Genomic DNA, 24906 nt, shown 5'->3' with positions numbered 1-24906 from the left:
AGTGTCAAAACGAACATCGACTATTTAAAAGTCAAACTGAAGTCATTCATCGGGTTCCAAAGGGCATATTAGTTTGGTATGTTTTGCAGGATACTTGAACGTTGAACACTTAATGGTGAAATATCAGTGAAATGTTCATTGTTTTTTGTTTGTTTCTCCCCTTTTAATGCCGCACTCAGCACTATTTCAGCTATATGGCGGCTGCCTGTAAACAAACCAATCTGATCCAGTCAAAACCATTGACTGATATCATGAGCAACCATCCATGTTGTCGAGTACAATGACAAGCTTCAACTTCAACTCACCTAACCCAATCCTTAGTCTGACCCTCTCACCACACTCACTAGTCTGTACCCATCCAACCCACTCACTAGTCTGAACCCATCCAACCCACTCACTAGTCTGAACTCACCCAACCCAATCCATAGTCTGAACTCAACCCAGTAACTAGTCAGAACTAACTCAACCCAGGCGCTAGTCAGAACTCATCCAGTCACTAGTCTGAACCCATCAAACCCATTTGCTTGTCTGAACTCACCAGGCCCTGGTTGATGAAATATTCAGCGAAGTAGACAAGCGACAAGGGTATCATGTACTTCAACAGAGGCTGAAACAAACATGGGACACATCCTTCAAAAACATGTGACACATCCTTCACAAACATGTGACACATCTTTTACAAACACTTAATCACCTAAATTTGGAATTTGTTATCTCAGCAAAAGAAAACTGCCAAAAAGCACATATATACCCTTAATAGTAATCCCAATAGTAATTTCAATAGTAACCTCAATTGTAATCTCAATAGTAACCTCAATAGTAATCACAAAAGTAATCTGAATAGTAACCTCAATAGTAATCTCAATAGTAATCTCAAAAGTAATCTCAATAGTAACCTCAATAGTAGTCTCAATAGTAATCTCAATAGGAATCTCAAAAGTAATCTTAATAGTACCCTCAATAGTAACCTCAACAGTAATCAAAAAAGTAATCTTGATAGTAACCTCAATAGTAATCTAAATAGTAATCTCAATAATAACCTGAATTGTAACCTCAATATTAACCTCAATAGTAATCACAAAAGTAATCACAAAAGTAATCTTAATAGTAACCTCAATAGTAATCTCAATAGATGCTCATAAATGACAAAAATCCACAACAATACAATGGCGTGGCTTTATTTTTTTGCATTATGAACTCTCCTATGAAATTAAGTTTTGAGACAAAAATCAGATAAGTTTGCTTGAGTGTTTTGTTTACTTGTACAATGTACTGAGAATTTAGAAGCCTCACTGCCAATTGGCTGACAAGAAAGTCCACCTGATGTGACCTCCTATCGAGGTGTTCTCTGATCTTCACACAGAGAGTTGTCATACTAGAACCAAACATCTGTTTTTAAGACGTTGCTTGTATCGCGGCACAATGTATGACAGTGAGTCATTTCGCCAATACCAGGAGAATCGTGCTTTACATTGGCTTGCGTCACTGATATGCTGCATTTTAAAATTTTTGGTACAAAGATAATTCCAATACTACACTATGGTGCTGAAATCTGGGGTATAAAAATTCATGATCAAATTGAAAAAGTACATTTGTTTGTTTGCAAGAAATATTTAGGAGTTAAAAATAGTACGTCCAGCATAATGGTATATGGAGAAACGGGACGATATCCACTGTATATTCAATCCTACTTAAAAGTTATCAAATACTGGCTTCGCTTGATAAACGTAAAAGAATTATTTTTTATTACGGGTTTTAATTATGTGTGGTATAATCAGTGTGTAGAATCAGAACTGCTCTTTTTAATGTCCTTCACCCAGAGACTAAAAGATATGAATTTGCAGAAATGGTTAGAATTAATGTCCAAATCGAATAAATGTTTATATCATAGAATCATGAAAAGTAATATTGAAATTGAGGCGTACTTCTGTAAATTTGAGTTTAAAAAATTTAGAATTGCACTAGCACGATTTAGATGTTCCTTTAACAACCTGTATATAGAGACTGGTAGATATAATCACACTGATAGAAGAGACAGAATATGCACATTGTGTAACACAAATTCATTTGAAGATGAGTTTCACTTTCTCCTGGTATGTCAAGCTTACAAACATTACGTGATTAATATTTGCCATCTTTCTACTCTGTACACCCGAATGTCCATAAGTTTGTAGATCTTTTAACTTCATCTAATGATACTCTGTTATGTAGCCTGGCAACATATGTTTATCACGCGATGTCACATAGAAACAGAATTGTTAGTTAACAACCACGTCACCTACATGTAAATACGCATTGTACTATAGGCCTGTGGCCTCTTAAGTACTGAATAAAACTGATTGATATGCTGCATGTCAAACGTTGTTAGTTGTCCATACATGAAAACATGTATTCCACAACGTATACTCACAATGACAAGCGCTGCTTTACCCTTCAAACTGATCACTGAAAGCAGAAAATATACACATGGTGGTTGCAAGTTGAGTGGATCTCAGTCCCCAAATATAAACAAGTACCTACATCACATATACTGGTGTTCGTGTTTCTGGACAAAGAAGTTAAAATTATGTAGTCAATATTCATGATTTTAAGATTCACGAACATTCATGAACTAAAAAAGTTCATGAAATATGATTTCTATGCATATTCATGAATTTTTTTATTTATGATTATTCATGAATTATTCATTATCAACTCGCTTGTGTGTGAGCAGATCTTGACTAGATATGACATGGAGTGCCTCCTCAATTAACCTGTACATTAAATAGAGAATCTCACCCGAGTGTCTTTTGATATCAAATATATCAACATGAGTCGATAAAAGTGGAAAAATTCCGAGGCTTGCCGAGGATTTTTGCCACTTTTATCAACGAGTGTTGATATATTTGATATCAAAAGACACGAGGGTGAGATTTTATTTATCATCCAACATCATTCTTTCAACTTTTTTAATTTGTAGACATTAATTAGCAGTGTCTTCAGTGTAAAAAGTACTGCAAACAGCTTCAGTAGCAGAGCCATTAGTGATGTCATTTGATTGTGACGTCATGGTAACCGGTGACATCACAATGGTCTGCAAAGCATTGTGATGTAATTTCATTGCAGCGATATCTACAGTGTAGATATCGCTTGATCTAATCCAAGCGATATCTCCTGTGGGAGCCAGTTGTGGATGATAAATCTCCATTCTATCATGGTAAATACACTACAACTGCGTTTTGAGACTGGTTCGATTGGCTTGATGCTAAAAATAGACATCCAATCAAAAACTACACTGTTCTTTGGTGATTGACACCAGTGAAATTATACAAGTACTCGACTCAACTTTCTGCACGCCGTCTTAAATACACCCAGAACAATTTGTAACATAAGAACTACCTCCTGTCCTAGTACTTAGGAAAACATCCAGATAAACTCATCTACAGCAGTCTTCTTATTCAGTTATATACACAGTTTTGACAAGCACAGAGATATGACACACTGCATCGTCTAGGATGCATGTGAGGTGCGGTGAAATTGGGTTTAACGTCGCGTCCAAGATTATTGCACTTACGTGTGTGTGTGTTTGTGTGGCTGCTTGTACTAGTCCGGACTGATGCCGATTTATAGTGCTAGCCCACTGAGATACCATGCCGCAGTTTAACATGAATACCCCACTCAGACACAGAATACTGACTCCGAGCCGACCAGTCCTTGTTTTAGCGCCTTAATGCCGAGCGCCAGACAGGGTAACAATAAGTACCATCTTTTAACGTCTTTTGGTATGACGAGGCCCTGACCTTCCGCCACGGAGGCGGTCGAGGATGCATGTATCCTCGTAGCACAGATATATGATACACTAGGTCAGTTTAATCTAGTTTTGCTACATTAAATTTTCATAAGACACCTTTTTTATTCCAACTTGAGAACCTTAAGACTCATGACTGTTGATGTAGCATTGCAGCCTTGGTTTACTGCATGTCACCGTGTCACTGCCACCTGTCGCCGAGGGCATTGATAACACTGCTTTGAGTGTACACAAATACATTATTACATATACAGCATTCCACTGTACATATTAATGTAGTCAGCAGATACGCTCTGTCTACCTGGTTGTGTGGTAATCAGCTGTTCTGTGCTGGTTTCAAGAGCAGGGTAATCATTGGACCTCGGCTTCTTGAGAACAAGGAAGTAACTGAAACCGAAAGGGAGCAATGAAACATTCCATCAAAAACTAGACTTGGACTGACCTGATGAACATGATGACAGACTTGGACTGACCTGATGACAGACTTGGACTGACCTGATGAACATGATGACAGACTTGGACTGACCTGATGAACACGATGACAGACTTGGACTGACCTGATGACAGACTTGGACTGACCTGATGAACATGATGACAGACTTGGACTGACCTGATGAACATGATGACAGACTTGGACTGACCTGATGAACATGATGACAGACTTGGACTGACCTGATGAACACGATGACAGACTTGAACTGACCTGATGACAGACTTGGACTGACCTGATGAACACGATGACAGACTTGAACTGACCTGATGACAGACTTGGACTGACCTGATGAACATGATGACAGTCTTGGACTGACCTGATGACAGACTTGAAATGACTTGATGAACATGATGACAGACTTGGACTGACCTGATGAACATGATGACAGACTTGGACTGACCTGATGAACATGATGACAGACTTGGACTGACCTGATGAACACGATGACAGACTTGGACTGACCTGATGAACATGATGACAGACTTGGACTGACCTGATGAACATGATGACAGACTTGGACTGACCTGATGAACATGACAGACTTGGACTGACTTGATGAACATGATGACAGACTTGGACTGACCTGATGAACATGATGACAGACTTGGACTGACCTGATGAACATGATGACAGACTTGGACTGACCTGATGAACATGATGACAGACTTGGACTGACCTGATGAACATGATGACAGACTTGGACTGACCTGATGAACATGATGACAGACTCGGACTGACCTGATGAACATGATGACAGACTCGGACTGACCTGATGAACATGATGACAGACTCAGACTGACCTGATGAACATGATGACAGGCACCACTGTGAGGATGAGGACGGTGGTTCGCGGACTCACCACTTGGGTGAAGCCAGCGTACGCCAGTGCACCAAACACCCCGGCACCTCCAGTTCCGGACGACCAGGCAGACACGACATCACTGGGGGAGACAAAGAACTGAAGAACTCAACCAAAGAATCCAATCCCATTATTCTGTGGCATTATTGATGAACAATCTTGTCTGATGCCATGGTGGTCTTATTCAGAGAAATACATTAATCAGAACACAAAAATATTTTAAAAATATCATAAAAATACCTTTTCAGTATTATTGATGTCATTCACTGTAGAATGAGAACAAGTGTATGTCAGTGTTACAGTGTTACATCGTACAGAGTGTTGCGGGGACGTACCAGTGGTAGAAGGTGGAGAGGCTGAGGTAGGTGATCTCGCCCAGACCGCCGCTGATGCTGGCACACACCACACCTGAAGGAGAACAACAGGAGGTGAAACACACAACGCAAACACACAACACAAACACAGCACACAAACACAGCAAACAAACACACCGCACAAATACTCTGCACGAACAAACTGCACCAACACACTGCACAAACAGACCTCACAAACTCACAGTATGGCACAAACACATCACCTAAACACACCACACAAACACATGGCACAAACACATGGAATCACACAAACACACCACATAAACACACCACACAAACACATGGAATCACACAAACACACCACATAAACACACCACACAAACACATGGAATCACACAAACACATGGAATCACACAAACACACCACATAAACACACCACACAAACACATTGCACAAATACCCCACACACACATATCACACAAACACATGGCACAAACACACCACACAAACAAACCATGGACAAACACATTGCACAAACATACCACACAAACACACCACACAACACAAACACACAACACAAACACACCACACAAACAAACCATAAACAAACACATTGCACAAACATACAACACAAACACACCACACAACACAAACAAACCACACAAACATACCGCACATACACACCGCACACAAACACACCACACACAAACACACCACACGACACAAACAAACCATACAAACACACCGCACATACACACCGCACACAAACACACCACACAACACAAACAAACCACACAAACACACCGCACACAAACACACCACACACAAACACACCACACGACACAAACAAACCATACAAACACACCGCACATACACACCGCACACAAACACACCACACAACACAAACAAACCACACAAACACACAGCACATACACACCGCACACAAACACACCACACAACACAAACAAACCACACAAACACACCGCACATACACACCGCACACAAACACACCACACAACACAAACAAACCACACAAACACACCGCACACAAACACACCGCACACAAACACACCGCACAAACACACCACGCAAACGTAAAACACATACACACCACACAAACACATTGCACAAACACATTACACAAACACACCACACAAATAAATAGTATAGCACAAAATACACCACACAAACACACCACACAAAAACATTGCACAAACATCAAAGAAACTCACCTCACATAAACAAACAGTACCGCACAAACAGACCACTCATACACACCGCACAAACACATGGTATTACACAAACACATCACACAAACACACAGTATCACACAAACACACCACACCACACATGATATTACAGGGAATGTCTGTAACGACAGGTGATATTACCTAGAATGTCTGTGGCGACATTTGATACTACCTAGAATGTCTGTGACGACATGTGATATTACCAAGAATGTCTGTGACGACATGTGATATTACCTAGAATGTCTGTGACGACATATGATATCATCTAGAATGTCTGTGACGACATGTGATATTACCTAGAATGTCTGTGACGACATGTGATATTAACTAGAATGTCTGTGGCGACATGTGATATTATCCAGAATGTCTGTGACGACATGTGTTATTACCTAGAATGTCTGTGACGACATGTGATATTATCCAGAATGTCTGTGACAACATTTGATACTACCTAGAATGTCTGTGACGACATGTGATATTACCCAGAATGTCTGTGACGACATGTGATATTACCCAGAATGTCTGTGACGACATATGATATCATCTAGAATGTCTATGAAGACATATGATACTACCTAGAATGTCTGTGACGACATGTGATATTAGCTAGAATGTCTGACGACATGTGATATTACCTAGAATATCTGTGACGACACGTGACTCTGTGACTACATATGATATTACCAAGAATGTCTGAAGACATCTGATATTACTTAGAATGTCTGACATGTGATATTACCTAGAATGTCTGATGACATGTGACATTACCCGGAATGTCTGTGACGACGTGTGACATTACCTAGAATGTCTGTGACGACATGTGATATTACCCAGAATGTCTGTGACGACATGTGACATTACCTAGAATGTCTGTGACGACATGTGATATTACCCAGAATGTCTGTGACGACATGTGATATTACCTAGAATGCTGAGCCAAATCTGTTTGGACAGCGCCACCAGGAGGAAGCTGGCCAGAGCAAATGCCACCACAAGAATCACCTTCACCCTGGAACAGACTCAAAGCTGTATCTCCAACACTTCACAGGCTACACTACGCAGAGCTCCAGATAACATTTTGAGCAATTGAGTTTTTACTCTAGGGTTTCTATTTTGATTGGGTTATTACAATTTTCATTGGTTAAGCATGATCTTTTCACTCATCTATTCATCACTCTACTGGGTTTTTCCCCAAATTAGTGAACATTTAAAGATTTTTGAAAAGTGAAACAATGTTTTAGATGTGTATGACTGTTCTAAATGATTTTATATAGGGCTTGACGGGGAAAGTAAATTAGCTCGTAATTGTGTTTCGTAAATTAGCTCCTTTGTACGCATGCTGACAAAGCTTCATCGGGTATTAATGCGTGCTGATTTTATACATTTGAGTTTTTCATTTAATGCATGCGTTTCTGTACGCAAGTTAATTGAAAGTAATTGGGTTTTGAATGTTTTAGGGGGTATTTTACGCAGATACACAGCTTATCTGTAGCTCTGTCTACGTCCCTCTATCACCTGTTGATACACACAGCTGCTATTTGAACCAATGAATCACAGCCTGCTTCCAGTCCACTGACCAATCAACACTCATGATACATAGCATAATGGGTGAAGTTCCTTCCTTGACAACGTGTACACCATGTTGGCTGGTTTGGTTTGTTGTTTTATACCGACTCATCAATATTCCAGCTGTATGGCGGTGGTCTGTAAATAAACGAGTATGGACCAGACAATCCAGTGATTGATATCATGAGCATCGATCCACAAAGATGGGATACGATGATATGCATCAATCAAATCCGTGAGCCTAACCACTCGATCCCGTTAGTGGCCTTTTACGACAAGCATAGTCACCTTTTACGGCAAGTATGGGTTGCTGAAGACCTATTCTACTCCGGATCTTCAGGGGTCTGTATACGATGTGCCAGAGCTTTGCTAGTATCAGCATTACACATTTCATCCGGCAATGGTAGGAGTCTTGAAAAGTACACAGAAATAATTAGGCCCATTTGATTTCCGTAAGCTCTGCATTGCCTCATTAGGGACATATCAGAGACTTTCACCACCACACAGCAAGAAGCTATTTATACTCACAGGAGATGGAGAAACATTGTGATGCACTTCGCGAAGTAAGACTTGTTTTATCACAATATAGATTTTGAATATCGATCAGATCATCTTGACTGGGTGCTGCCATTTTGTTTGAAGCAAAAACGTAAGTGATATGAGAGGTGGAATCTGATTGGTCAATAGGAGGGACATAGCAGGGACAAAAGTCACAATAGCCACTGGTGGTGCTACTATCGAGTCCAGTAATTCCAGCCTGGTACGGCAAGGGTGGAAACTGGACTTTCACAGTCAGTTAACTCCCTTGCCTCAGGAAGATGAACCCCGTTTTGATGATGTTTGTCTTCACACTTCCTCCTGCGGTTTACATGTGGAATGAGAAACAAGTCTTCTCTTTTCCTGCCTAAAACTTTCACATAGAGAAGTTCACGACCTTATCAAGTGTTCCTGTTGGACAGTAAATGCCAGTTTTTCACCAGTAAAATTTGGCTTGGACCAGTAATTCATGTGACTGCCAGTCCCCGAGGACCGACAAATAAAGTACTTTATAAACCTTTGTTGTTGAACAAAACATCAGCGATATCCATATAAGTATATTTTTTGATTGACGTCAGCTTGTCTGTTACTATCCAGGTTTCCCCTTTCTGTTTTTCTTTTTTTTAGGTAGAATATATATTTGTAGCAACTGTCTCAAAATATTTATAAAAAAAGAGACAACTGTGACTGAACTTTGTGTGAATGATGTGTAGATCTAACTTAGTTAAGCGATGAATTGAACATAATGTTGAAAGAATTTGATTTTGGTAATATTCATATGGTTCTTTATTTGTTTAAAGTTGGGACTCACAAAAATTATCAGGGAATGGTAATTTTTAGAGTTGCTAGTGTTGCCACGAGGACTGGCAGATTCAAAAGCCAGCGGGAACACGAGTCCTTGTTTTCGCATATTGACCTCGGCAAGAGTAATCATTTGTTTAGTAGTACCACAATTCACTGTGAACTTTATGAAGCCTTTAAACCGTCCTGTTTCATTACAATTTACAGTAACAGCTGTGAACCATGAAATGTTACCACACGACGCCATCTTGTTTTCTAGCAGACGAGTCACTATTCGTCATGTGACAGGTCAATACTGATCATGTGATGAGTCAATATTCAAGGTCAGTTGTCACGGACCTCGAATATTGACTTATCACGTGATCACGATTCGATGGTCTACATTGACAAATATTGTTTCGTCACATTGGACGAACCCAACTTTCTGGAAAATAGGTGTTAATAGCATCAGGGTCCATATACCTATATGTTCTTTGGTAGCTTCAATATACACCTAAAAAGAAGTTAAGCATAATCCCTTCTCTACTTCCACACAAGTCAAACTTCGTTTATCTTTTGAAAATATATGCAGAAAATTTTTTATATTCAAAGGGCCATTCAGTTTTCCCTACATAAAAATATCCTCAAAAATATTCATGATCCCTAACTGTTTTTGTCTATATATCATATCATCTGACCTATATCCAGGGATTGACTTAGGCTAAGAATATGCAATATTCTCGCATAGTCTCACATCAACATTCATTCAGCGTGATTGAAAATCATGTAGATCTTTCAATAGTTTTATCTGCATTAACACTCATTTTCACCTACAAAAATTGAGAACGTTGTATTGCTTGAATACATTTATCTACGGTATCTAGTAATGTCAATAAAAAAATTACACGCAAGTTTAGTTAATCGTCAAAAGTTGTCAATCGAAACAGCGATCTGCAGTCTCGCAACACTGCATGCTATCCCTTACTGCGCAAAACCAATTCCTATATCACTGCATCCCAGCTGAAATGGCTTTGGGTGAGTGAGCGAGTGAGTTTATGCTTTACGTCACATCGGCAGAAATGGCTTTGGAAACACAGACCATGGTGTAATTGGCACCACGGTTTACCATGGTCAAATATACCATGGTTTGTCATGGTCTACCATGGTCAAATATACCATGGTCTACCATGGTCTACCATGGTCTACCATGGTCAAATATACCATGGTCTGCCATGGTCTACCATGGTCAAATATACCATGGTCTACCATGGTCAAATACACATATACACCATGGTCTACCACCAAATTCTGTGGTGCCAATTACCGCGGACATGGTATACCATGGTAGATATACCATGGTCTACCATGGTCTCTACCAAGGTCTCTATACCATGGTATACCATGATAGATATACCATGGTCTACCAAGGTCTCTACCAAGGTCTCTATACCATTGTCTACCATGATAGATATACCATGGTCTACCAAGGTCTCTACCAAGGTCTCTATACCATGGTCTACCAAGGTCTCTACCAAGGTCTCTATACCATGATATACCCTGGCCAAAAACACCATAGTCCATGACCATGAAATACCAGCTGAAAGGACCATGGTATATACCATGGCAAAACATGGTTCACAGATGGTATGGTAAATGGCACCATTGTTTATCATTACAATAACCGATGATTGGTTATGACAACTGATACCATGGTATACCATGATAAAAAAATCAACAATGGTGTACAATGTTATATAATGAAAACTGACATAGCTATTGACAAATTTGGAGTATAAGAACCTGGAGCTTTGCATCAGCCAATAATGGTAGAGAGCGCAACATGTTTTTTATCACCGAAAAACGAGGGGTTTGTTTTTACATACGAATCAATTCGGTAGCGCACAAAAATCTTATTCCGGGATCTACAACTCCAAGTCATTAAACATATTTTTTTAAGACTTAAGTCATAACAGAAATCAAAGACAAAAAAGGCAATCATGTGAAAAGTTTCAAAACACGAGCAAATTTCGATTTTGGAATGACAGCAACACAAAAACTAAATGAATATACATACAACACTTAATTCTCCATAATAATCTGCAAATTTCAGATCAGAAATGATCGTATTTTAGATGAGATTTGACTAGCCGGTGACGGCACCAGTGGAAGAGTTTTCAAAAACACACCCTTGTGCAAGAATGGCCACTGTGCGTGAATTACAAATTTTGATCTATTTCTAGTGGATTTTTTTAGAATGTGCAATGATATGTTTGCTTGCAAATTTGTCCATAAAAATTGAAAAATGTGACTTAATCATTCAAATGTAACTCTTTAGCATTTTCAACTTCCGGTTACTCGTAAACATTTTCTGGATGCTGCACATGGCAAACATGCCGCTTTCTGTGTGAAATAAAGGACTTAATTATTGCTAATCAAACAAGAGGGTGAACCTGGAGCAATAGTCATTGTATAATGAACTGTCATTTCTAATTAATTAAAGAGTCCATATTAATAAGATTTCATTTGTTACGCTCAGAGACCCAGCCTCTGATATGGTACATACTTCAGACGGAAATGAAACAGCGAAATTGACGAAAGCACTGGAAATAATTTATTTTTTGCCAACAAACTGTAATACCATTTACAACATCTCCTGCATGCCAACCAATGAACAGCTGATGGTGGTAAACCTGCCTCCTATAGGATTTATAATTGTCCTTGCGAATAATTCCCCATAAAGTAGACAATGAACAGAATACATTAATATTAGTGTAATTTCTCCTAGAGTAGACAATGAACAGAATACATTAATATTAGTGTAATTTCTCCTAAAGTAGACAATGAACAGAATACATTAATATTAGTGTAATTGCTCCTAGAGTAGACAATGAACAGAATACATTAATATTAGTGTAATTTCTCCTAGAGTAGACAATGAACAGAATACATTAATATTAGTGTAATTTCTCCTAAAGTAGACTATCAACAGAATACACTAATATTAGTGTAATTTCTCCTAGAGTAGACAATGAACAGAATACATTAATATTAGTGTAATTTCTCCTAAAGTAGACAATGAACAGAATACATTAATATTAGTGTAATTTCTCCTAAAGTAGACAATGAACAGAATACATTAATATTAGTGTAATTTCTCCTAAAGTAGACAATGAACAAAATACATTAATATTAGTGTAATTTCTCCTAGAGTAGACAATGAACAGAATACATTAATATTAGTGTAATTTCTCCTAGAGTAGACAATGAACAGAATACATTAATATTAGTGTAATTTCTCCTAAAGTAGACAATGAACAGAATACATTAATATTAGTGTAATTGCTCCTAGAGTAGACAATGAACAGAATACATTAATATTAGTGTAATTTCTCCTAGAGTAGACAATGAACAGAATACATTAATATTAGTGTAATTTCTCCTAAAGTAGACTATCAACAGAATACACTAATATTAGTGTAATTTCTCCTAGAGTAGACAATGAACAGAATACATTAATATTAGTGTAATTTCTCCTAAAGTAGACAATGAACAGATATATAAGTCAAATGTAATTTTTAGTTAATACTAATAAGTTTAAATACATGTATTCGCTGTGGAATAATTAATGTTCGAAAATAGGATATCCAAGGATATATCTATATAATCTAGTAATATTACTTGCAACATTATTTAAGTCACAAGTATAAAAATCAAATACAGTTTCCCGACCGTGTGAAGATGAAATATTTCTGAAAATTAGCAAAATCTCATCACACGCCAAAAAATCTCATTGCTTTTGAACCAGGGAAGATTTTCTCTCACAGGTCAAAATTTGCAGGATAATCTCTGCATCATCTAACTCATATCCAACTGTATGTATGTCATCTGACCTATATCCAACTGTATGTATGTAACCTTACCTATATCCAACAGTATTTATGAAACCTTACCTATATCCAACTGTCTGTATGTCATCTGACTTATATCCAACTGTATGTATGTCATCTTACCTATATCCAACTAGATGTATGTCATCTGACCTATATCCAACTGTATGTATGTCATCTGACTTATATCCAACTCTATGTATGTCATCTTACCTATATCCAACTAGATGTATGTCATCTGACCTATATCCAACTGTATGTATGTCATCTGACTTATATCCAACTGTATGTATGTCATCTTACCTATATCCAACTAGATGTATGTCATCTGACCTATATCCAACTGTATGTATGTCATCTGACTTATATCCAACTGTATGTATGTCATCTTACCTATATCTAACTGTATGTATGTCATCTTACCTATATCCAACTGTATGTATGTCATCTGACCTATATCCAACTCTATGTATGTCATCTTACCTATATCCAACTGTATGTATGTCATCTTACCTATATCTAACTGTATGTATGTCATCTGACTTATATCCAACTGTATGTATGTCATCTTACCTATATTCAACTGTATGTATGTCATCTTACCTATATCCAATCTTTTGTAAATAGAAGGGAGCTGTTAGTTTAATAACCAGGGTTGGTAATATATCTGCCAATAGGATTGCCTGAAAATGGAAACGATATTCAAGTAATGTATTTACCCAATCACAACAGAACGTGCATATATCTGTATGTCTTGTATGTGTGAGACAGGGAAAACATCATGTCTCAAATACTTGAGACATCACTGCTGCACTGTACTGCCCATAACATACAAAGAGGGAAAGAAATACGAGATAAACCTATGTTTTCAATTTAGAGGTTTCAAACAGATTTGATACCTGTAATTTTCATTCCTAAACAAAAGCTTCAGTGTAATGTTTTAAGTGAATTATCAAATACAGTTATGTTGGCTAGAAGTGTAATAATTGATCTACAAGTAAAGATAGCAAACAATCAAACTAATGCCACACTACCAATAATATGAATATACCGTATTCGACGTAATAAGCACCCAGGGCACTCTCAAAATTAGAAATAGGGGGCTTTTATTAGAATATAATTTTGTTGAGAAAAAAACAGAGTGGAAAGATCGTAAATTTTGTGGTAAACGCTGACAGCCTGAAATGATATAAAAGAAAAGTCTGTGCATATCATACACGACAGATATATTTTCCAGAATTTAATTGCCCATAATTAGGTTGCATATAACACACAATATGTGTATCATACACGTATAAAAAGGTGTACATTGATCAATCGGAAGAGGTGCTAATTGGGATCGTTCACTAGCCAATATATTAGCAAATATCGCTGTGGGCTGCTTAGAGCAGGGTGCTTATTACGTCAAATACGGTATGTTGAAAAGTGGTCTAAGAGGTTTTTGATGCACTAAAGGACTAAAAATAGACTCTATTTGGATGACCCTGCCTGAAAAGACAAGCTACAGCACTATATCATATTACAAAATTCCATTTTTTCATGACGCTCGCCAATACCGTATTCGATGTAATAAGCGCCCCGCTCTAATAAGCGCCCACGGTGATATTTGCTAATACATTGGCCAGTGAACAATCCCAATTAGCACCCCTTCCGATTGATCAATGTACACAAGACTTATTTATTCGCGTATAATACGAACTAGTGTGTTATATGCACCCTTAATTATGGGCAATTAAATTCCGAAAATATGTATCTCTCGTATATAAACATTTAAGGCTGTCAGTATGAACCATGAAATTTATTTTTGACTCTGTTTTTTTTCACCAAAATAATATTCTAATAAGAGCCCCCTATTTTTAATTTTGAGAGTGCCCTGGGCGCTTATTAAGTTGAATACAGTATGTATATTGTTATTTATTAGATAATATTACCCTCCAGAGACGGTCAGATGTCTTGGAGACCATCCCCTGATCCAGCCGCCCCTACAACAATGACCGGTCCCTAATGAAACATTATTCCCAGCTGTTTAAATGGAACTTAGTCACATGCGATCATCATACTTACACCAGTGCTGATCTTGTTACATTCCAGGAACGTGTCCGTCTGAAACACACGACACAACACTTACTCCCTACAAGTGGCGAGCTGACTAAAACATTTATAGGATGGCACGTATCTTTAATACTGAGAATCCATGGTGCAGTAGGCTGTTGGGGCCAAGGACAAATACACATTTTGTTCATGTATCATGTACTAACAAGCATAGAATACACATATCCCCCACCAATTTGACATGTCTGGTTGTCCAAGGCATTAGCACCCTAGAAACTAGCACTACTGCCATTTTCAGTCTACTGCCTAGTCAGTCATTGCTATGGAAACTCAAAAGATAAATTTTTCAAAAATCCCGAACTATCAAAAGGCACTAGTTTACCACTAGACCTACCTATCTGCCAAGTTTATTGAAGAAATATTGTAAGTTTTTCAAGATTTGCTCCAGAAACGAGCACTACCACCATTATTAGTTTATGTCAAAGTCGTAGCTATGGAAACTAGAAAAATAAATTTTCCGTAATCCCAAACTATCAAAAGGCACCAGTTTAACACTAGATCTATCTATATGCGAAGTATGGTTAAGATATCTCTCATGGTTTTTGGTCGGTTTAATCGGGCACCATTAGTTTGAGAGGAAGAAGAGGTACTCTACCCAGTGCCCTCCCCTCCAGTCTTGAGTCGCCATGACGCCAGAAGCAGGATCTGCTGCCCACAAATAAGTAATCAAAACCTTTGCTCACCTCTCAAAGCAGATTGAAACCTGTGCTATGTCCACCGCGGGACTATGTCATAAGTTTAGGTGTGGTGAAGTGATTTGACATAATTCAGACAACTTGAGTTATTAGTGAGTGAGTGAGTTGGGTTTAACGCCGCTTTTAACAGTATTCCAGTTTTTCCAGTATTCGTGGCGTGACAGCTTAATGTGGGAGGAAAGCCCGAAGTGATGCAGGTCTCAGACGTTTACCACGTCGGTGAAACCAACAAGCATGGGTATGGTACTGACCAACTTAGAAACATAATCGGGCCGAACCGGGATTCGAACCCACAATAATAGGAACGCAACTCTGCACAGGGAATTGCGGCACCTTAGACGACTGGGCTGCCCGTGCCCCCACTTGAGTTATTAAAGCATAGGTATTGAACTATTGTATGACAAGTCTCAGTATTGCTGCTTACTTATCTATTACTTACATTGTTGCTTCCATTCACTGAGGGAGGTGTGGTGCCATTTTCTGGCGCCAGTGTCTAAAAGAAAGATACAGGAATTGAAACAAACAAATCAGATGATTGCATATTGTTTCAAAATGTGACCTCAAACTTAGATGATGTTGGGGTAGCCCTTGTTTGTTTGTTTGTTGTTTAACGCCACACTCAGCAATATTCCAGTTCTATGACGGCGGGGTAGCCCAGTGGTTGAAGCATTTGCATGTTACCTCGTAGCCCAAGTTCAATTTCACACATGGGTACAATGTGTGAAGCCCATTTCTGGTGTCCCCCGCCGTGATATTGCTGGGATATTGCTAAAAGCGGCGTAAAACCATACTCAGTCAGTCAGTCAGTCTGGTGTCCGCCATAATAATGTTGGAATATTGCTAAAAGCAGTACACAACCATAAACACTTACTAGCTCAACCGTAGACTGAAGACAAACAATAAACAATCAGATCACCCAAGAGGTGAGGTGAGGTGAAATGGGGTTTAACGTCCCGTCAAAGATTATTTCACTTATATAGCAACGTGCATGTTTGTTTGTGTGGCTGCTTGTACTAGTCCGGACTGATGCCAATTTATAGTGCTAGCTCACTGAGATACCATGCCGCAGTTTAACATGAATACCCCACTCAGACACAGTATACTGACTCCAAGCCGACCAGTCCCTGTTTTAGCCCCTTAATGCCGAGCGCCAGACAGGGTTACAACATATACCATCTTTTAACGTCTTTTGGTATGACGCGGCCGGGAATCGAACACCGCACCTTCCGCTCTCCGGGTGGACGCTTTACCACTAGACCACGGAGGCGGTCAGATCACCAAAGAGACCAGCTTAAGTTTTGTCAAATGCTTCAATGCTTATTTCACAGCGCTAATCTTGACCATTAATTAAGCATGTGGCAGAAAATGCCCCAGTGCTATGAAGGTGTATTAAGTAAGACATTGCTATCATGTGAATCGGAGGACACACACACTGAAGGCAATGTCGCCTCCAGACAGACATATGGCAGCTCCTTGGTTGAAAGTTGTCTCAAAAAGTTTGTTAATCTATAATGTGACCAAATTGCTAATCTTTCCACAGACTGATCCACTATGGGCTTATCCTCCAAGATACAGGATTGAATACATACCGTGACAAGTGTGCTGTTCCCACCTCCTTCTTCCTCTGTAGCGAGGATGTCATGGGCAGCACTCAGCATCACAACGTAGGCGAAGTTGTTGGTGAGACCCAAAAACCTTAAAAAATAGTGAAGTCTGAAAAGGTCTCAGTCTGTCACATATATTGGCCTTGGTGTAGGTCTTGGTCTGTCATTGTGGCCTTGGTATATATCTCAGTCTGTCATATTGGCCTTGGTATATATCTCAGTCTGTCATATTGGCCTTGGAATAGGTCTTGGTCAGTCTGTCATATTGGCCTTGGTCAGTCATATTGGCTTTGGTATAGGTCTCAGTCTGTCATGTTGGCCTTGATATAGGTCTTGGTCTGTCATATAATTCTTGTTGTAGGTCTGGGTCTGTCATATTGGCCTTGGTGTAGGTCTTGGTCTGTCATATTGGCCTTGGTATAGGTCTTGGTCTGTCATGTTACCCTTGGTGTAGGTCTTGGTCTGTCATATTGGCCTTGGTGTAGGTCTTGGTCTGTCATGTTACCCTTGGTGTAGGTCTTGGTCTGTCATATTATTCTTGGTGTAGGTCTTGGTCTGTCATATTGGCCTTGATGTAGGTCTTGGTCTGTCATATTATCCTTGGAGTAGGTCTTGGTCTGTCATATTGGCCTTGGTATAGGTCTTGGTCAGTCATATTATCCTTGGTGTAGGTCTTGGTCTGTCATATTATCCTTGGTGTAGGTCTTGGTCTGTCATATTGGCCCTGGTATAGGTCTTGGTCTGTCATATTATCCTTGGTGTAGGTCTTGGTCTGTCATATTGGCCCTGGTATAGGTCTTGGTCTGTCATATTATCCTTGGTGTAGGTCTTGGTCTGTCATATTGGCCTTGGTATAGGTCTTGGTCAGTCATATTATCCTTGGTGTAGGTCTTGGTCTGTCATATTATCCTTGGTGTAGGTCTTGGTCTGTCATATTGGCCTTGGTAAAGGTCTTGATCTGTCATGTTACCCTTGGTGTAGGTCTTGGTCTGTCATATTGGCCTTGGTGTAGGTCTTGGTCTGTCATGGTATCCTTGGTATAGGTCTTGGTCTGTCATATTGGCCTTGGTGTAGGTCTTGGTCTGTCATGTTACCCTTGGTGTAGGTCTTGGTCTGTCATATTATTCTTGGTGTAGGTCTTGGTCTGTCATGGTATCCTTGGTGTAGGTCTTGGTTTGTCATATTATCTTGGTGTAGGTCTTGGTCTGTCATATTATTCTTGGTGTAGGTCTTGGTCTGTCATGTTACCCTTGGTGTAGGTCTTGGTCTGTCATATTATCCTTGGTGTAGGTCTTGGTCTGTCATATTATCCTTGGTGTAGGTCTTGGTCTGTCATGTTACCCTTGGTATAGGTCTTGGTCTGTCATATTATCCTTGGTGTAGGTCTTGGTCTGTCATATTATCCTTGGTGTAGGTCTTGGTCTGTCATATTATCCTTGGTGTAGGTCTTGGTCTGTCATAATGGCGTTGGTGTAGGTCTTGGTCTGTCATACTGGCCTTGGTGTAGGTCTTGGTCTGACATGTTATCCTTGGTGTAGGTCTTGGTCTGTCATATTGGCCTTGGTGTAGGTCTTGGTCTGTCATGGTATCCTTGGTATAGGTCTTGGTCTGTCATATTGGCCTTGGTATAGGTCTTGGTCTGTCATATTGGCCTTGGTGTAGGTCTTGGTCTGTCATGTTATCCTTGGTATAGGTCTTGGTCTGTCATATTGGCCTTGGTATAGGTCTTGGTCTGTCATATTGGCCTTGATATAGGTCTTGGTCTGTCATATTGGCCTTGGTGTAGGTCTTGGTCTGTCATATTATCCTTGGTATCTTGGCCTGATTAAACATCCATCCCAATGCTCATCATATTGAATTGGTTTTATCATCAGCTGATCAAACAAGACATACCGTATTCGACGTAATAAGCGCCCCGCTCTTATAAGCGCCCATGGCGATATTTGCTAATATATTGGCTAGTGAACAATCCTATGTAGCACCCCCTTATTTATTCGTGTATAATATGCACTCGTGTGTTATGCACCCTTAATTATGGGCAATTAAGTTCTGGAAGAATATATCTGGCGTATGTAAACATTTTAGGCTGTCAGCATAAACCAGGAAATTTACCATCTTTCAACTCAGTTTTTTCAACCAAAATAATATTCTAATAAGAGCCCCCTATTTCTAATGTTGAGAGCGCTATGGGCGCTTATAATGTCGAATACAGTAACTAGAAATGTTAAACCATCAACCATTGTTTTCTTTAGAACTTGGCTAGTGTGTGAAGTGTTTAGACGACACCAGCTTGGGAAACAATCATAGAACCAATTCAGTGATGTGAAGTCTGTTCATGTAGACTAACATGCTTATTTAGACCTACATGCTTATTTAGACACTGTACATTAACCACCGTTCAACCAAGCTGAAGGACAATGGCACATGATAGAACTATTAATCACCAATTTCACATAATCAAAGTAACAATGAGCTTGTTAATCTAAACCATTCAGAATACACCTGGCATACTAAATATGCAAGGGTTCCAAAACTGATCCAGAAAATGTGTAATCATATGTAATGTCAGCTTTCGGCTGGATGAAAAGTTTAATTTAATACAGACAGCCTTTGAACAATATTTCATTTTTAAATTTCACGACCATTCAGTGTAAGATCATCTTCCTGAGGGAAGTCTAAAATTTTTCACCCCTGCCGACCTAGGCTGGAATTTCTTACTTATATTCTGGCTGGTCAAATCTATGCATAGTCCAATCAAAATGGTGCTTTAAAATCGACATCCTGTTCGTAAACAACATGCCAATCGCCGTGCAGACTTCAGTCGATTGCAAGATTTGCAAAGCATTTTGGCTGTGTACTTCGCGAGGAAAGGTTCGTTTTATTACAATTCAGATCTTGATTATCGATCAGGTTGTCTAGTCTGGGCACCGCCATTTTGTTTGAAGCAAATGCATGTGACATGAAAGGTGGAATTGGTAGGGGGCACGCAGGAGGAACACAACATGTAAGCTGAAATTACAGCCTAGTTCAGCAAGGGCATCTTCCCGAGGCAAGTGAGTTAACTGACTATAAAAGTCCAGTTTCCACCCTTGCCGAACTAGGCTGGTATTATGGAGTTACATTTTGGCTGGACGAACGAATCTCTGCATAGTCCAATCAAAATCGTGCACCGAAATCGAAATTCCGGTTCGTAAAGTGCCATGCAGATTTTGGTCGACTGCAGGATTTGCAAAACATGTGCACCGCTAACTCGTCAAAAGATATTTTCTAAACCTTTTCATGTTTTTAATCAAGGTGCTCACGTGATTTGATGCACTTCGCGATGTAAGACTCGTTTTATCACAATATAGATCTTGATTATGGATCAGATCGTCTTGACTGGGCGCCACCATTTTGTTTGAAGCAACTTCAAGTGATACGAGAGGTTGAATCTGATCGGTCAATAGGAAAGACCTAGAAAGGACAAAACTCGTAATAGCCACTGGTGGCGCTACGATCAAGCCCAGGAATTCCAGCAAAGGTCGGCAAGGGTGGAAACTGGACTTTTAAAGTCAGTTAACTCTTTTGCCTCGGGAAGATGAGCAAGGGTGGAAACTGGACTTTCAACTCCCTTGCTTCAGGAAGATGGTGTAAGACGGGAGGAAGGCACAAAATGCAGAATGACATCCAACACTTTGTGAAGCCCAGGAACTCGGGGTGTGGTGCCAACACACCAAGGCTTCTACTCAGGAAAATCTGGGATTAGAACACAAGACCAGTGGAACAGCCAAAACAGACCACTTGGCCACCAATGACCCCCAATAATGGTTGAAATCAAACATCTTATTGCCCAAATTAGACTTAAAGCTAGGGCTGGGACGAGTCCAAATTTATACCCTGGGTACTTGACCCCCCATCACCTGACCCTAGTCAGCGATGGGACAGAGTATCCAATTGGGAATTGTTTTTCAAGAGTCCTGGCAAATGCTATTTCCATACACGTATAAAACGATCAGATCATGCATACACTGAAGTCGACTGAGGTTATATCTTTACTCAAACATATAAAAGTCAGAAACAATGCATGCATAGTCAGAAAGAAATGCAAACATCAGCAACTTTTATTGTTATTGTATTTAAACAATATATTACATGACTAACCATGGGTCCGGGTAGTCCTGTGAATACCCGGGTCCTACTCTGGACCCACCTGACCTGAGTCCCAGCCCAATTTAAATCCCTGTGCAAACAGTAGGTGTTCCCCCATCACTCTGTGCTAGCTCCGAGGTCAGTACTTACCAGAAGCCCACCAAGTTCCTCCACTGTCTGGGGCTCTCCGCCACATTGTCTGAAACAAAGTGGAAATCTTTCACTTTTTTATCATTATCAGATGGCACAATCAACATGACTTGTATCTCCCGTACACAACAACACACAACAACAACACAACAACACACAACAACACACAACAACACACAACACTTATGTCAGAGAGATCAGTACAGGGGTCAGCGTCAAGTTAGACGTTGTGATTGGTTTTGGAGTTAGACGTCATGATCTGTTTGACAATAGCATAAAGTTAGACTACATAAACGGTTTCAAGTTTGCATAAACTTAGACTACATGATCGGTTTTAGAGTTAGCGTAACTTAGAAAATGTGATTGGCTGTGAAGTTAGACGTTGTGATCAGTTTAGAGATAGACCAATTATTTAGATAAGATAGACTAAATAATTGGTCATGGAGTTGACGTAAAGTTAGACTACACAATCGGTGAGGTGAAATGGGGTTAAACGTCGCCTCCAAGATTATTGCACAAGATTAGCGTGCACGTGTGTGGCTGCTCAATGTACTAGACTGGACTGATGATGATTTATGGTGCTAGCTCAATGAGATACCATACCTCAGTTTAACATGAATACCCCACTCAGACACAGTATACTGACTCCGAGCCGACCAGTCTTTGTTTTAGTCCCATAATGCCGAGCACCAGACAGGGTAACAAGTACCATCTTTTAACGTCTTTTGGTATGACGCTGCCAGGGATCAAACCCTGGACCTTCCGCTCTCCAGGCAGACACTCTACCACTAGACCACAGAGGCGGTCCAATCAGTTTGGTAAAATTAGAAAATGTAATCGGTTATAAAGGTAGACAATGTGATCGGTTTTGGGTTTATGAGTCAGAAAAAGAATGTAAAGATACTTTACATGATAGTTTTTCGAGTTAAGGTAAAGTTAGCCGACACGAACATGATGAATGGTTTTTTGAAACTGTGTGTTTACAGACCGCAACATAAAACAACATTCACTCACTCACTCACACACTCCTGTTGACCATATATGGTCATATCAATCACCTTCCTCCACTTCGATCTTCTCCACTACAGCCGGACCCAACACATATTTAGATTTTCTTTCCACAACCATTTCAATATTCCGACAACAGCGGCAACAACGGCAACACAGCCTTCCCACCCTCTCCGCAACACTGGCCACAGTGCTCCTTCCAGTGTCACTGATGACTGACACAGGGTAGAGAAAGTAAACAGACCTTTATCTGGCTGATTGCACGTTCTTTGTACCTTGATAACATAGTCAGGCAACAGTGGAACGTGGACCACCTCCGTATCAGTACTGGGTTTTTTAAACATGTAACTGCAGTGGATTTGATTTACTATAACTTGAATTGGCAACAATGACGCACTCAACGTTAAAAACGCTCAGCCGAAGACATATGTACAGAGTTTAAGAGATCTTTCAGATAAGTACACATTTATTATGGGTAGCATTTTTTGGTATGATAGTTCATGCAGTGTGGATGATCAACTTCAGCAGGGATCGAAATTACTACTAGTTTCTTAGCCCGGACCAATCTTGTTAAAGGTATCCTACACCAAATTTCAAACAGTTGGGGACAATTGGTATATGTCATCACAATTCAGACTTGTAGACAATCCCCATTAATAGACACCCTGCATTCTTTATTATCAGAGATATGAGTTTACCTTTGCTGAAAAGCCATTAGTATACAGGCAGGCATTTGTTGTTCTGAGGATATCAAAGTGGACATTTTGAAGATTTATACAACTAGGATTGAAGTACATACAGGATGGAGGAATGTGTCACCTCGTCTGTCACATTTGTCATCCCCCTGATCGTGTGAGTGTGTGGAGACACAATAACTGTATCACCAGCAAACATCAGGGACCAGCTCACATCCTTCTGACAGTTGGGCAGGTAATCACGGGCAATGCTATTTCATGCTACTGTCACATGCAGTGTGCAGTGTATCAATATATAGTGTACCATATGTGTGTACGGTGTCCCCGTAAAAAAAAACTCATAGGGGGAGTAACCAGGTCACAGGTCAGACGTGCACTGGTCACCTGTTTCACCCGTGGCTAGTGAGGGTTGGGGAGGGCCGACCATATATACTCTTGGAGTTCTGAGACTGCAACTTGAAGCTGTTGTCTGATAAGGCCAAGAATAAGATCATCCCTACGATGATACTACATCAAAAACTACACACCCATTTAGCGGTCTGGTAGCCTAGTGGTTGAACTGAAGACCGGGGTTCGATTCCCGACATCGGTACAATTTGTGAAGCCCATTTCTGGTGTCCCCCACCCTGATAATGCTGGCATATTGCTAAAAGCGGCATTAAACCATACTCACTCACTCACTCGCTCACACACCCATTTTAACTTGAATTTTGCATAGATACCTATAGCAACCCAACCCAGTAATGGTCTTGATCAACTGTCCAGCTCTTTGATCAACTGTCCAGCTCCTTGATCAACTGTCCAGCTCCTTGATCAACTGTCCAGCTCCTTGATCAACTGTCCAGTTCCTTGATCAACTGTTTAGCTCCTTGATCAACTGTCCAGCTCCTTGATCAACTGTCCAGCTCCTTGATCAACTGACCATCTCCTTGATCAACTGTCCAGCTCCTTGATCAACTGTCCAGCTCCTTGATCAACTGTTTAGCTCCTTGATCAACTGTCCAGCTCCTTGATCAACTGTCCAGATCCTTGATCAACTGA

The 24906-nt window shown here is 39.9% G+C and overlaps 1 protein-coding gene across 1 annotated transcript in view; it reads right to left on the bottom strand.

Annotated features, from left to right (window-relative positions):
* LOC139445047 (battenin-like) overlaps window positions 1-23367 on the bottom strand; it is a 29658-nt gene extending 6291 nt beyond the window's left edge. The window contains 14 exon segments of the mRNA XM_071226113.1: window positions 539-607; window positions 2411-2445; window positions 4089-4174; window positions 4283-4565; window positions 4712-5018; window positions 5059-5221; window positions 5475-5547; window positions 7627-7712; window positions 14077-14156; window positions 15538-15576; window positions 16720-16773; window positions 17870-17975; window positions 22163-22211; window positions 23221-23367. Of these exon segments, the coding sequence (XP_071082214.1) occupies window positions 539-607; window positions 2411-2445; window positions 4089-4174; window positions 4283-4565; window positions 4712-5018; window positions 5059-5221; window positions 5475-5547; window positions 7627-7712; window positions 14077-14156; window positions 15538-15576; window positions 16720-16773; window positions 17870-17975; window positions 22163-22211; window positions 23221-23290 (1500 nt within the window). The 5' untranslated portion in view covers window positions 23291-23367.
* Window positions 23368-24906: the final 1539 nt, after the last annotated feature.

The sequence above is a fragment of the Haliotis cracherodii genome, unplaced genomic scaffold (assembly GCF_022045235.1).
Source record: "Haliotis cracherodii isolate W230 unplaced genomic scaffold, xgHalCrac1.p SCAF_6, whole genome shotgun sequence".
NCBI lineage: Eukaryota > Metazoa > Mollusca > Gastropoda > Lepetellida > Haliotidae > Haliotis > Haliotis cracherodii.
The sequence above is the reverse complement of the archived record's forward strand: the minus strand, read 5'-3'. Positions and strand labels throughout refer to the sequence as shown.